This window comes from Microtus oregoni, unplaced genomic scaffold, assembly GCF_018167655.1.
Source record: "Microtus oregoni isolate MIOR12 unplaced genomic scaffold, Mior012 000005F_ref0000423, whole genome shotgun sequence".
NCBI lineage: Eukaryota > Metazoa > Chordata > Mammalia > Rodentia > Cricetidae > Microtus > Microtus oregoni.
The window spans coordinates 63965631-63978430 of NW_024543064.1; the positions used below are offsets into that span (position 1 = coordinate 63965631).

The 12800-nt window shown below is 46.9% G+C and overlaps 1 protein-coding gene across 2 annotated transcripts in view; it reads left to right on the forward strand.

Annotated features, from left to right (window-relative positions):
* Ttc39b (tetratricopeptide repeat domain 39B) overlaps window positions 1–12800 on the forward strand; it is a 112354-nt gene that overhangs the window by 53256 nt on the left and 46298 nt on the right. For both annotated transcript variants that reach the window (XM_041651309.1, XM_041651311.1), the window contains 2 exons: window positions 3058–3150; window positions 12043–12150. In XM_041651309.1, coding sequence (XP_041507243.1) covers window positions 3058–3150; window positions 12043–12150 — 201 coding nt within the window. The remainder of the gene's footprint in view (window positions 1–3057; window positions 3151–12042; window positions 12151–12800) is intronic.

Consider the following 12800-nt stretch of genomic DNA (forward strand, 5'->3'; position numbering starts at 1 on the left):
GTGATAAAATGCTCCCCAAAGCACTTGGGGGACTGAAGAGAAAACATTGATACAATGTTGCTAAACTGGTATGAAACACAAAACTGGTTTGTTTATCACTGGCCAGGTCATAAAGCCATACCATTTTCAGACATTCGTGTATCTATTGGAGTAAAATAGATACAAGTTAATGCCAAGCTTTTAATAACTGTATTTATTTTATGTGTATGAATGTTTTGCCTGTGTGTGTGTGTGTGTGTGTGTATGTGTGTGTGTATGTGCACCGTGTGTATCCTGTGTGAGCCTGTATCTCCAGGGGTCAGAAGAGGGCATTGGGTCCCTGGGGATCTGGAGCTATGGGTTGTAAGCCATCATGTGGGTGCTGAGAGTCAAACCTGCGTCTTCTCTAAGAGCAACAGATCAACTGCTGAGCCATGTCTCCAGCCCCAAAGCCCCATTTTCTAGACTATAAATGTTAGTGGTCAGTGCTGGCCCAGCAAAGGCGAGCAAGTCTTCTGAGAGTGAATTCTCCTGTGTGCCTGCCGGTGCTGTAGGATCCTGTGAGGACACCAGTCTTCCCTTTGTCTCATTTCTGAGCTAACAAATGGCTGGAGGATGGGATATTGATTGTCTATCTTAGGAGGAAGGAAGGAATTGGGGTGGAGGTTAAGTGTAGCTCATATTATACCCCCAAACCACATTCCAGATGTACTGTGCTGTTTTCTCTACTTCATGCATTTGGAACATTTCTAGTTCTCTTTTTTAAAAAAGGAGAAAGTAGGTTCTGGTGAAGTACAGACAGCAGTTTATACTGAATGAGTTAGGTGTGTAAATTCTGAGTGATTGCAGGCGAAAGGCCATAGCATACTTGGTAATGTGCCTTGTCTGTCTCAGGAGTAAGCTGTGATTTTATAAGCTCTCTGCTACCTAGAGTCCTCATTTTCTGAAGGGATAAATGTCGTTTGCTTCCCTCCCTCCCTCCCTCCTTCCCTCCCTCCCTCCCTCCCTGCCTTTCTCCCTCCCTCCCTTCCTTCATTCATTCATTGGTGTTTTGAGGCAGGGTTTCTCTGTGTAGCCTAGGTAGTCCTGGAACTCCTTCCATAGACCAGGCTGGCGTCAAACTCGGAGATCCACCTGCCTTTGCCTCCTGAGTGCTAGGATTAAAGGTGTGCACCACCACCACCTGGCTCATTTGATGAGAGTCTTGGTTGGGAAATGTCATGCTGCAAAGGATGTGACAAAGGCCACCCAAGTCCTGAGGGAGCAGGAATCTGCACTGTCAGCATCCACAGCCCAGTTTCTTTCCCGTTTCTCCGGAAGTCCCTCCTGCCACATCCTTGGCATCCTTCTGAGAAGGCAGTACATCCTCATTGCTCTGCTGAGTAATTTTCTATGGAGCAGTGGAAGAAAGTGCAGAGGGAGAGCTGAGACAGAAACTTAAGGCGCTGAAGGCAGAACTGAGCCTGCTGACCTTAAGAATGAAATTTTGGCTCCCGCCATAAAAGATGTCATACCCCTTAGTGGCGTATTATGACCAGATCCCTGGAGGAGCCCCTGGAGAAGGGGAGATGAGTAGACACACTTACCTCACTGCTGATATTTGCAAGTGAAGTGTGTTACAGAACACATCCACCTCAGGAAAACAGCCGATCCTGAGCAGATCCTGGGGACTTAAAGCAGTTTGTGGCATGGTGGCCTGGTTGTGATCCTGATATAAAATCTGAAACAATTTCTGGGAATTTAGTGTGTAAAAGTATAAAGGGTGAGAAGGATGTAGTTAAACTTTCGTTAGTAGACTCAGGTCTCGCCATTCACCTAAGCCAGTACTTAGGAAATAAGCTGGTGGAAGGAAATAGCTCTAATTGAAGATCTGGCATTCAGGGCCAGGCGTGGGAACATATACCTGCGGTCCTGGCATTCTTGGGGCTGAGGCAAGGGCTGTATTTAAGGCCAGTCTGGCTTCAGAGCAAACTTCTATCTTTAGAAACATAACAAAACAAAATAAAACTGCAGCAGTACTGGAGAGTTGGCTGACTGGGTAAGGGAGCTGGCTGCTCTGTGAGAGGACCTGAGTTGGATCCTCAGCACCCACATGGCAGCTCATAGCCATCTGTAACTCCAATCTTTGCAGACGTGACACCCATTTCTGGCTTTCTGGGTCACCAGGCTCTCACACATGGTACACACATAAATGCAGGCAAAACACCCGTATGCATTAACAGTGATAACAGCAAAGCCCAGTATCCTAAGATGGGTAGCCGCTGTCTCAGAGCTCTGCCTCAAGACTATAATAAATGTTTTAATGAAATATGCATAGTTTTACTTGGGGAGAAAGGTCTGAGCAGGCGGGGTGGCTCATCTTTGTAATCTCAGCACTTGGGAGTCTGAGGCTGGCCTGGCCACCCGGAGACAGACCCTGACTGAAAACCCACAAAAACCTGGAGGACTATACATATGTATGCATGATCTTAGTCAGGCACAGTGACAGACACACTCATGATCCCAGCATTTGGCAGAGTCAGGAGGATTGCTGCGAGTTTGAGACCAACCTGACCTACATGCTGAATTCCAGCCAGCCAGGACTATGTAGCCACCCCTTGCCTGTCCTTGCCCTCTTCGTCAAATAAAGGAGTGGGGAAGAATTAAAGAAAAAGGATGCAGAAGATAGCAGGCTGTGGGTGATTTCAGTCTATTGTTTGTGTGTTGAAATATAAGGAAAATCGATCTCCCGGTGGGTTTTCTCTCTCTTTTCTTTCTTTTTTAGTTTTTGAGACAGAGTTTCTCTGAGTAGCCCTGGCTGTCCTGGAACTCACTTTGTAGACCAGGCTGGTCTTGAACTCACAGAGATCTGTCCCCTTACCTTCCAAGTGCTGGGATTAAAAGCCTGCACCACCACTGCCCGGCTCCCAGTGGTTTAATTTCAGGAAAATCTAACATGAAATAGAATTAAATTGGAGTAGAAATGAGTTCTAGAAAATGATGGACAGGTGTGTGTTGGCGTGCACTGTGTACTCATGTGTGTGCTGTCCCTTCTCACAGGACAAAGAGCTAAAGATCTCACTGCTTTCTAATCAACAGATCTCCCTCGGACATGGCCACAAGCGGCTTTCACTTTGTACCATGTGACACCAAACGAGCATCCAGACATCTTGGAGCATCTGCTGTGGGCAGGTCAGGAGACTACGGGGGACGCCAGTGAGGTGGGGGTGGACCTAGGCAATTATCACGTTCATTTTATAAGCTAGAGAAGATGTGAGCAAACTAAATTAAACTTTGGGGGCATACCTTCTTGTTTATAAAAAAAAATAGCATTATTTTGAGTATGTGCATGTGTGTTAGAGTGAGTACATAGCACATGTGTGTGCATGTGTGTTAGAGTGAGTACATAGCACATGTGTGTGTGCATGTGTGTTAGAGTGAGTACATAGCACATGTGTGTGTGCATGTGTGTTAGAGTGAGTACATAGCACATGTGTGTGTGCATGTGTGTTAGAGTGGGTACATAGCACATGTGTGTGTGCATGTGTGTTAGAGTGAGTACATAGCACATGTGTGTGTGTGCATGTGTGTTAGAGTGAGTACATAGCACATGTGTGTGTGTGTGCATGTGTGTTAGAGTGGGTACATAGCACATGTGTATAGTGTAGAGGACAATTTATAGGAGTTAGTTGTCACCCTTCACTGTGTGGGTCGGGAAACTGAACTCAACTCCTCAGGCGAGGTAGCAGGTAACTTTTATTGGCTTTTCTTTAAGTTTTAGAACTTGTTTTGTTTGCTGAAGTGTTTATCTAATTACTCTTTATCAATAAAAACTCGGGAGCCAGGTAGTGGGGTAAAAACCTCATTGATCAGAGAAGCAGTGAAGAAGGGACCAGTAACCTTGACTCTCCTTTCTCAATCCAAAAAGGCTGAGAATCTAAGCCCCGCCCTACTACTTCCTGCGGCTCTCTGTATGTCCTTGGTCCTCCATAAACCCTATGGCTAATTCTGGCTAGCTAGTAGCTAGCTCTGCCCTCTGATTCAAAGTAAACGTTATTGGCCGTCTCAGTAGTGCCAGAGGGTGATCAAATATTCTCTGGAGCCACAGAAAGCACAAAGAGAATGAAATGTAATACCAGAATTTGTAGTCTTTTTAGATTTATTAAATTGTTTAAAATGGGATCATGTTACACTGTTTTATAGTCTGCTTTTTAAACTGGAGGCAATCAACTTAGAAAGGCTTATTGTGTTGTACAAGCTTCAGGTTTGGCATTTCCAGTTCGTGATGGGCCAGCCCCGCTGGCTGTGACTCTGTGATGAGGCTGCACTTCGTGGAGGGAGTGCATGGCAGCCAGTACCGTGGTCACACCATGGCCAGGGAAGGAGACAGGAGGAGAAAGCCAGGGCACCACAGTCCATCACCGAACCATCTCCCACTTGGACCCTTCCTCTTAGAGACTTCACCATGACACCTTTGGACACCAACACTTTAACACATGGGTCCTTTGGGACATTCCAGATGCAATCTAGCAGAGAAGCCATGGTTAGGACACAGAGCAAGCCTGAGGGGACGTAGAAAAATGAGTGAGATTTGTGTATACGTCTGAGATGGGAAGAGAAAAGGTTAGAGATGAACGTCCAGGAGACGTGGAGATCAATTGTGAGAAATGGTGTTAGGGTGTCGAGATGCTTTTATAATTCTTAACACGTGCAGGTTTTGTAGCCCTAGCAAAACGAAATGCTCCCACCCTTTTCATCAGAAGGTATTCTACTGCGGTCAGTGAGGCATCAGCCTTTCTGAAGTTTGTGGGTGTGGCTGGTATCAGGTGGCACAGGAAGTAACCAGTGTCACCTCCTCAAACTCCCCTCCCCACAAGCACCAGTCGGCTTCTCCAAACAGTATTATAAGGCAGGCAGGTCTAGAATTTGGGTCACCATTTAATAAACAGGAAGCACTGGGTGTCAGGTGACTTGATTGGGGTGCTGCAGCTAGGCGGTAGTTGGGAGGCAAACACGCTGATTCTGATGCTCTGCCCTCGTTTGTAAATAGGGTGCCTTTTGTGGTTCCACCTGCCCTGGTGATTGACCAGCGTGTGTGCTTAGTTTCACATCAACGATTGTGCTGTTTCGTTTGTTCTTCATTCAGCCTAGGAATAGGAGAGAAATCTTCCCATCGAAGGTTCTTGATGCCTAGAGAAGTACATGGCCACCAGCTAAGATACTCTGCAGCTCTGAAATTCTTTGAGGTTGCATTTATTACCAGTAGTTTTAAAGGGCACCAGTGATGAAGTTATGGATTTTCGTGGTTTCGTGCTTTTCACCTCCAGTTTCTTAATAGACTAGTTGCTGAAGTCATTGTATTAAGCAGTTTGGAAAAATGAGGGAAGACTTTTCCCATCACTTCATCCTCTTACCACATCCTGCAATTAGCGAGGAGACATGCTTGGGTCTTCACACAGGTGTTTTTCCATGGAAGTGAACTGTTGGAAAGGTGGCTCATTTTCAGATCTCAAGGATAAAGTGTATCGTAGTTGTTTTGATGTATTGTATTCGAGGAATTCACAAAAGCAGGAGTCAAGGGTCTCAGGCTAAAGGGATGGAGAGAAGCCTTTTATAGATCTTTCTACTCTTCACTTGCTAGCGTGGGTACCACTTCAGCCCCACGTGGGTACAAAGCAGGCTGGTGCCAGGTATTAATGAAGACTGCTTTGGGGAACTCTTAGCACCATGAAATTACAGCCACTGAGGAGGTAGCACTCCAGAGACTGTTCAGTGGGGTGAGGTTCCCAAATGGTCGAGTCATTAATTATGGCGAAACTTTGAGTAGAGGGCAGTGTGGGAAGAGGGGGCTTTGTTTGGATTGTTGGTAAAGAATGCGAGCTAGAGAGAGCCACTGCTGGTCAAGGACACCATTTCAGTGTTGCAGGTGTAAACTTCTGGATAGCACAATGTGTGGATACACTGGCTATTGATGGACCAGACTCTTTAAGTGGTTGTAGATATTTTATTAAAGTTTTATGATCTTATTATTATACTGTTATTTAAGAAAGAATGAAGGATAGATTGCCCAAACCATTGAATCTGACCCTTTCTCATTTTTAATTAATAGGTTCATTAATCTGTTTACTTACTGTGTTTGTGGTGGGAGGAGTTGCCCGTGCTGCGCTCACAGGATAGCCTTGGCTGTCTGTTCGTCCTGTCCTCAGAGCCCTCTCCCTCTTGTTTGGGGAAGGGTCTATCACTGGGCTGGAGCTTCACCACCTAGGCCAGGCCGGTTGGTCTGTGAACTCTATGAGTCTGCTTGTCTCCGCCTTGCATGTCGTCGTTGCTAGGACGTATAGGTGCGCCCACTACATCCTGCTCTGTACATGGTTTCTGGGGATCCAAACTCAGGTCCTCACTCATACAAGGACTTGCTTTACCGACTGACCTACCTCTACAGCCTCCGTGTTGTTGATAAGTGGTCGCACATGTTGTCCAGTCCAGACTTGAATTCACTGTCTAGCTCAAGCTGGCCTTGAGCTCCCAGCAGTCCTCCTGTCTCAGCTTTCTGATTTCTTCTTCCTGACATAGTTGACATTTGCCCAAGGCACTGACTTTACCTGCTTATCAGTGTCTAGCATTTTTAATAGTAGGCTACACCAGGGTAGTTTCCAATGTTTGCCAAGGAGCCATTTCAAAATAAGTTAATTTTATTAGAGACATATTAGGCATTGCAAAACTAGCACCACACTGGTGCTGTATTAAAGAACAGCTCACTGTGCTTAGGTAAACCCGGATAGGAGAGATGGCTGTAACGCAGAACTAGCTTACAGGAGCCCAGCTGTCTCCTCTGCAAATGCACATATCTCCTAAGACACACTCGACGTGCTGCAGCACCGTGGGGGTGGCTCTGAGCCAGACCTCTGTTCTCCTTTGGGACTGAAGGATGAACACATTGTTCTTGTTCATGTGACTAGACTAAGCGTTTTTTCTTTTCTTTTCCTTTTTCTTTTTTTCCCCTTTCCTTTCCTGTCCTGTCCTTGACAGGGTCTTTCTATGTGGTTCCTGCTGTCCTAGAACTCACTCTGTAGACCAGGCTGGCCTGGAACTCACAGAGATTTGCCTGCCTCTGCCTCCCAATAGCTAGGACTAAAGCCATGTACCACCATCCCTTTTAGTGTCTGAAAGATGACGACTTTTACCTCCTCCCTTTCTGTATTATTTAATCACACTTTTATCTTTCTTACATTCATATTTTTATCATTTCTGGTTCTGCAGCAGTGGTTGATACCTGTGCCACATTTCCTGAGTTCTCCATTAGCTTGTGTATGAGGGACCGGCCCTGCAGATAGATTGAACTTGTTCTCTCCCTGCCCCAGCCTCCCGTGTGATAGCTTTTTGAGTGCCTGGCTGCATCCCTCTCGATGTGAACTTGTGGTGTCCCCTCTGCCTTGGCTAATTAAAGAGAAAAGAGACTCTGGTTATTTGCTGTGGGTGTCTGAGCCTTTGGATCTGCATGCCTGAATCTTAGGCAAGAGGGTTGCTGGAATCTTTTTAGTACAGTTAGGGTCTTGGATTTGGAGAATTTTGCAAATTACCACATTCTTTGGTAAAGATCTATGAAGAGTAAAGTCTTGTCTCTCCCTGATTTCGCGCATGACATTGGGAGTGTTAAGGCCTCCTGCGGAAGACCCGTTTCCTTAGCATTTTTGTGAGCGCAATGGTTCTCAGCCTTTCTAATGCTGTGACCCTTAAATACAGTTCCTCATGTTGTGGTGACCCCAACCATAACATTATTTTCATTGCTACATCGTATCTATAATTTTGCTACTTTCATGAATCATAATATAAATATCTGTTTTCTGATAGTCTCAGGTGACCCCTGTGAGAGGGTCATGTGACTTCAAAGAGTAACAATCCACAGGTTGAGAGCTGCTGGTTTAGAGGCACTTGGGATGTCAGTGAAGGGCTCTGACCTGTGAAGATGGAACGCTAAGCTTTTTAAGTCACAAAGACTGCATGAGAGGACGTAGGCTTGTTATGTGGAGACATGCTTTGGGGATTTTGGTTGTTTTGTTTTTACCTCATCCCTGTGTGATCTTAGGCCCAAAGTTGTAGGCTTTGCTTCGTGGGTTGGGGTGATAGAGCCTACTCTACTTGGCTCATTGCATCACAGAGCCAACAGGCGGTACCCCTTTCCTTCTTAAGAAAAGGCTGGATGAGGGCTGGTGTTATAACTCAGTGCCAGAGTATTTGCTGATATTATGTAATCTTGGTTTGCAATCTTTAGTGCCCAAAATAGGAGGCAGGGAGGTGGCGGCAGTGGTGGCAGCAGCTGCAGCGGTGGGGTTACTCACGCCCACTCACCTACTTTGCCTTTTCAAGTCACCACTCAGCTAGCCCACTGGATTTGAACTTGTGATCCTTTTGCTTCAGGGCCTTTATTCTGCACAGGGGAGGAATAAAGCAGAAAGGAAACCAACAAAGTCCCTCCCCAGGGAATCTAGCAGGAGGAAGCGCTCATCTCCTCCAGATGTTAATACAGAAGAAAGAGTGCCCTGTCATCCATGGTTGGTTCATGGTTGGGAATCTAGAACAAAAACAACAACCAGATAAACAAGAGAAAAGCATATGATGTGTCAAATGGCATGGAACCCCTAAATTCTTCTCAACCTATTATGGAAGAGCAAACCCCCCATTTGCTAGCAGGCCTAACCATGACTGCCCAGTCTTCAATTCTCTTCTTGCCCAAAATAAGTCAGTCTAAATGACTCATCCGAAAGTAGAGACACATCCAGAGAAAATGGGGTTGTGATGGGTTTGATCTGAGATCCTGTTGTTTAGGGCCCCAGTTTGAATAGAGTTGGTGCGGTATGGGAAATCTTTGACTATAGTTCTCGATGCCAAGGAGACCTGGAGGAAACTGGGGAAAGCAGACACTCTATCTGGCTCCACCCGGTGAGGACGCCAGCGATCCCACCTCCTCTCTGTTACCCTACACGTGCTCCTTCCCTCCCACGCACGCACACTCGCGTGTCTTCATGGGGACAAAGTCCTGTGCCAGCTCTGCCCTAGGCACCGTCGTCCCTAAGTTCCCAGTGCGAGTTTCTCCTTCTAGTCACGTGTGTGTCTGCAGAAGGTCTTCATGGGCGAACCCTTCCGATTTTCTGAACTGCCTGTCATTCATCTCCTCTTCCATCTTTATGCTCGTTCCCTCTCTAGTCATTGGACGTTGTCTGGTGTTATACAGTTGCGTGGATACGTGAACAAATGGCTCCGAATTACTGAAAGCAGTTAAGTTATTACCAAATAAGGGTACCAATAGCTGGCATTATCCAAGGACTTGTGCACTGATCTAAGCACAGCACATGAGATAATAGTGCAGCTTATAATGTGGGCACTTTTGCTAGACATATCTTACGAATTAGGAAACTGAGTACTAGGGAAGAAAACTGACTTGTAATGGTCATATGTAGGACTGGGTTGAGGTCAGGAGCGGAGCCAAAGCCCAGATCCTCATTCACTGCAAGGCACGCAGCATTTGCTATCAAGTGTATTGTTAAAGGGGAGAGATGCTTGTTTTAAGTTATTTTGTGTGGTTTTTAAAGCTATAGGACTGAAAAAAATAATTCTGCCTTGTATTAGCATGTCTTGTAAATTAGAACTACGAAGGAGTCTGTACTTCACCAAGGATGCGTGGCAGGAAGCCGGCAGGGCTCCGGCGGGTCCAGAATGTGAGTGTGTGGGCCGAGCATCCATAGCGTTTGCAAGATAATACACAGCTGCTGACTCACACGGAGCAGGAACACTCACAAAGCATGCCCATAGCAACCGTTGCCACTGTGTCTTTCAAACAGGTTGTGGGTTGTGAAAGCACCTTGGTGTTTCAGAGATGGGCCGGGACCCAGGGGACTCTCCGGAGATGGAAACACCGACTTTTACTTCTGGTTCCGGATTCTTTTCATTCTGTCGTGCCAGGCTTGAGGGGCATCCCGTGTTGATGAACCTTTGAGATGCCTGGTGGTTCTTAAACATCTTTTGGTGGGCGTATGTTTCCTGGGCCTCTTGAACTTTATGTGGCAGTCCGTTTTTGGTTCTTAATCTGAGAAGACAGCGCCATGAATATCTGTTTTAGGAAGAGAAGTCTGACAGTGGCGTAGAGGGTGCATTAAAGCAAAACTGGGCTCATGCCAGGCCCCCTGAGTCAGAAGCCTTTGAGCGTGTGGTCCAGCAGTCAGCACTGACAAGCTCACAAAGGTGTCTCTAATGCCTGCTTACAATGGAAATCATGACGTCAAAGCCTCTGTCGTCAGGAAGGCATTCTTGGAGAGAGCTTTAGAACTTAGGTCTGAAGGGATAACCTTCTGCAGTCGTGGGATGGCCTTGGGAGCAGAGAGGGGTGTGTGTCTCCAGGAGGAACCCCAGCCAAGATGGAAGCCAGAGCCTTTGGCAGGCAGTGCTGGGAGTAGTGGGTTCAGTTCCAGGCAGACCTCATACAAGACAACTTTGAAGGGCTGTGGCTTCTTTGTTTACTCCGGGCCGGGACAGGTGCAGTGCATCCTCCAGACGGCAGCTGAAATGCGGAGGTAGCTGTTTGTTGACAGGAGAGCATTCTGGTCACAGCTCATTTCCTGACAATGGAGGATGAGCTGTCACCTTAGAGAGTGGGAGGGGATGCAGAGCAGGTGGGAGAGAAACCTGGAACACAGCGGCTGGGAAGGGAAAGCGGCCCTGGATGGTCAGGAACTGGACATGTAGATCAGGCTGGCTGCGGACTTCCAGAGGTTGGCCTGTCCCTGCCTTCTGAGTGCTGAGGCTAAAGCCGCACTCTGCCACACCCAGGGGACAGGATTTCTGAGACAATGTTCCTCCCTTTGTTCTTAGAATAGAACCCACCTCCTCTGACACTGTCGTTGCTGACTTTGGCCTAGTTTCTGCTGTTTCTCTCATTTTCTGTCCTGCCTGCTGCATGTGCAGCCCAGAATTCCTTCCCCCTGCACGCAGATATTCCCATGAGTCACTCCTCTGTTAGGGAGCATCTTTCTATGGCAAGGCTCATCAGAACCAGGCCTCCATGTGTGTGACCCCTTCCCTTCACACCCTCATCGAATTGGTACCTACCATGGACAGTGTTTGTTGGCCGATCTCTTCTTCACAACAGCCCTGGAAATAAATTGCCGTGCTCCCATTTTACAGATAATAAAGTTGAGGCCCGGGTATGTTATAAACAGGGTTGGCGCTGGGACTTAGAAAATGATGCCTCTTAGCACATGCCAATCCTAGTGCTTAGGAAGCCAAGGAAGTTAAGGCAGATGGGTTACCATCAGGTCTAGGCTGAGCTTTGGGTCACGGCTACAGTTTAAAAAAAGAATGAAAGGATGAAAGATAAAAGGAGGTGGGAGGTCAGAGAGACATGGGTTTTGACGCTCCTGCTTTGATAGCCAGCATGTCGAAGCACTGGACTTTGGGGGTGCCATTTTTTCTTTTTCTGATTCCCTTTGGAAGAACAGGGAGGACTCTTCTTTGATAAGGGAAGTTGTTCTGGGGAGAAGGCAGTGCTGTGCGCCTCCTCCTTCTGTCCTGGCCGCCTAGGAAGATGAGCCAGAGGATAGAACACCAGCGTGGACAGGCTGCACAGTCAGAAGACTCTGCTTGGAAATGGGGTTCAGAGTTTCATGCATGTGATTGTAGCACTTGGGAGGATAGGGCAGGGAATTGCTGTGAGTTCCAGGCCAGCATGGGCTCTACTGTCAGACTGTTTGAAAGAACAGACCGGAAACACATACAATCTTTTGTTGTCTCTACGTCTCCACTCCCCCTCCTCTGCAGAGGTTTATGTACTTTTAAATGTTAATGTGGGTAATGGGGTACTCACTGTTCGGCCCCTGTGTGCAGTACGCGTATGTGCCTGTGCTCACGGCCGCCTGGTTCTTAGAGATAGATGCAGAGCATTGGCCTTACAGAGGGCAGGGGAAGCTCCTGCCCAGCATTGGGAAGTGGCAAAGGGGGAATTTCAGCTGGTCACCGAGATCCCCTCCCCGACTCCTTACTAATGGTAATACTACATAAATCCTTTATCTTTCTGTTTTTTTTTTTCTTCAGTTCATCAACCAAGGTGGATCTCAAGAGTGGGCTGGAAGAGTGTGCAGAGGCATTGAACTTATTTCTAAGTAACAAGTTTAAAGATGCCTTGGAGCTGCTTCGTCCATGGTAATTAGCTGTTTCTCATTAGATATTTTTCATGTTTCTCTGATGTCATGCTTCTTTGTTAATGTCTGTATCTGCCCAGTGTTTGTAAGCTAATTGGATTGAGACCCCTTCCCATCAACCAGCTTTAAAGAGATGCTGTTTCAAATTTAGTCGATAGGAATTTTGGATGCTTCTTCCCATGCTTGCTCAGATGTCGTCTCTGGTGTTCGAGGCCCACGTTGGTTCTCTGGAGCGAAGTCTTCACATGAGCACTCCTGTTATCAATTGTTGAACAGCGTTTCCTCTGAAGCAAACAGGGGAGTGACTAGAGAAGCCTGATCTTGGTGCTAAAATCAAAGTTAAGATGTCAGGAATCCGATAGGGGCTCCCTGCTTCTGTCACTGAGTTTTGCAGACGTGGTAGTGCCCCAGCCCTACCTGCTTACTGGCCTCAGCTCTGCATTTGACAGACTTTGCAGAACTGATCTTGTCTCCAGACTCAGTTCCGGTGAAGCTGAGTTCTTTTGTAACTTGCTAGAAGAAGACTTGATGCTGAAGTTGGGGAGTCTGATCCCTCACATCAAGTGGCCAGTGGTATCCCTCAGACTTCGTCTGTCGTCTGGACCACTGCTTGTCGAAGATCATGGTCATCATCATTTATGCCTGAGCAAC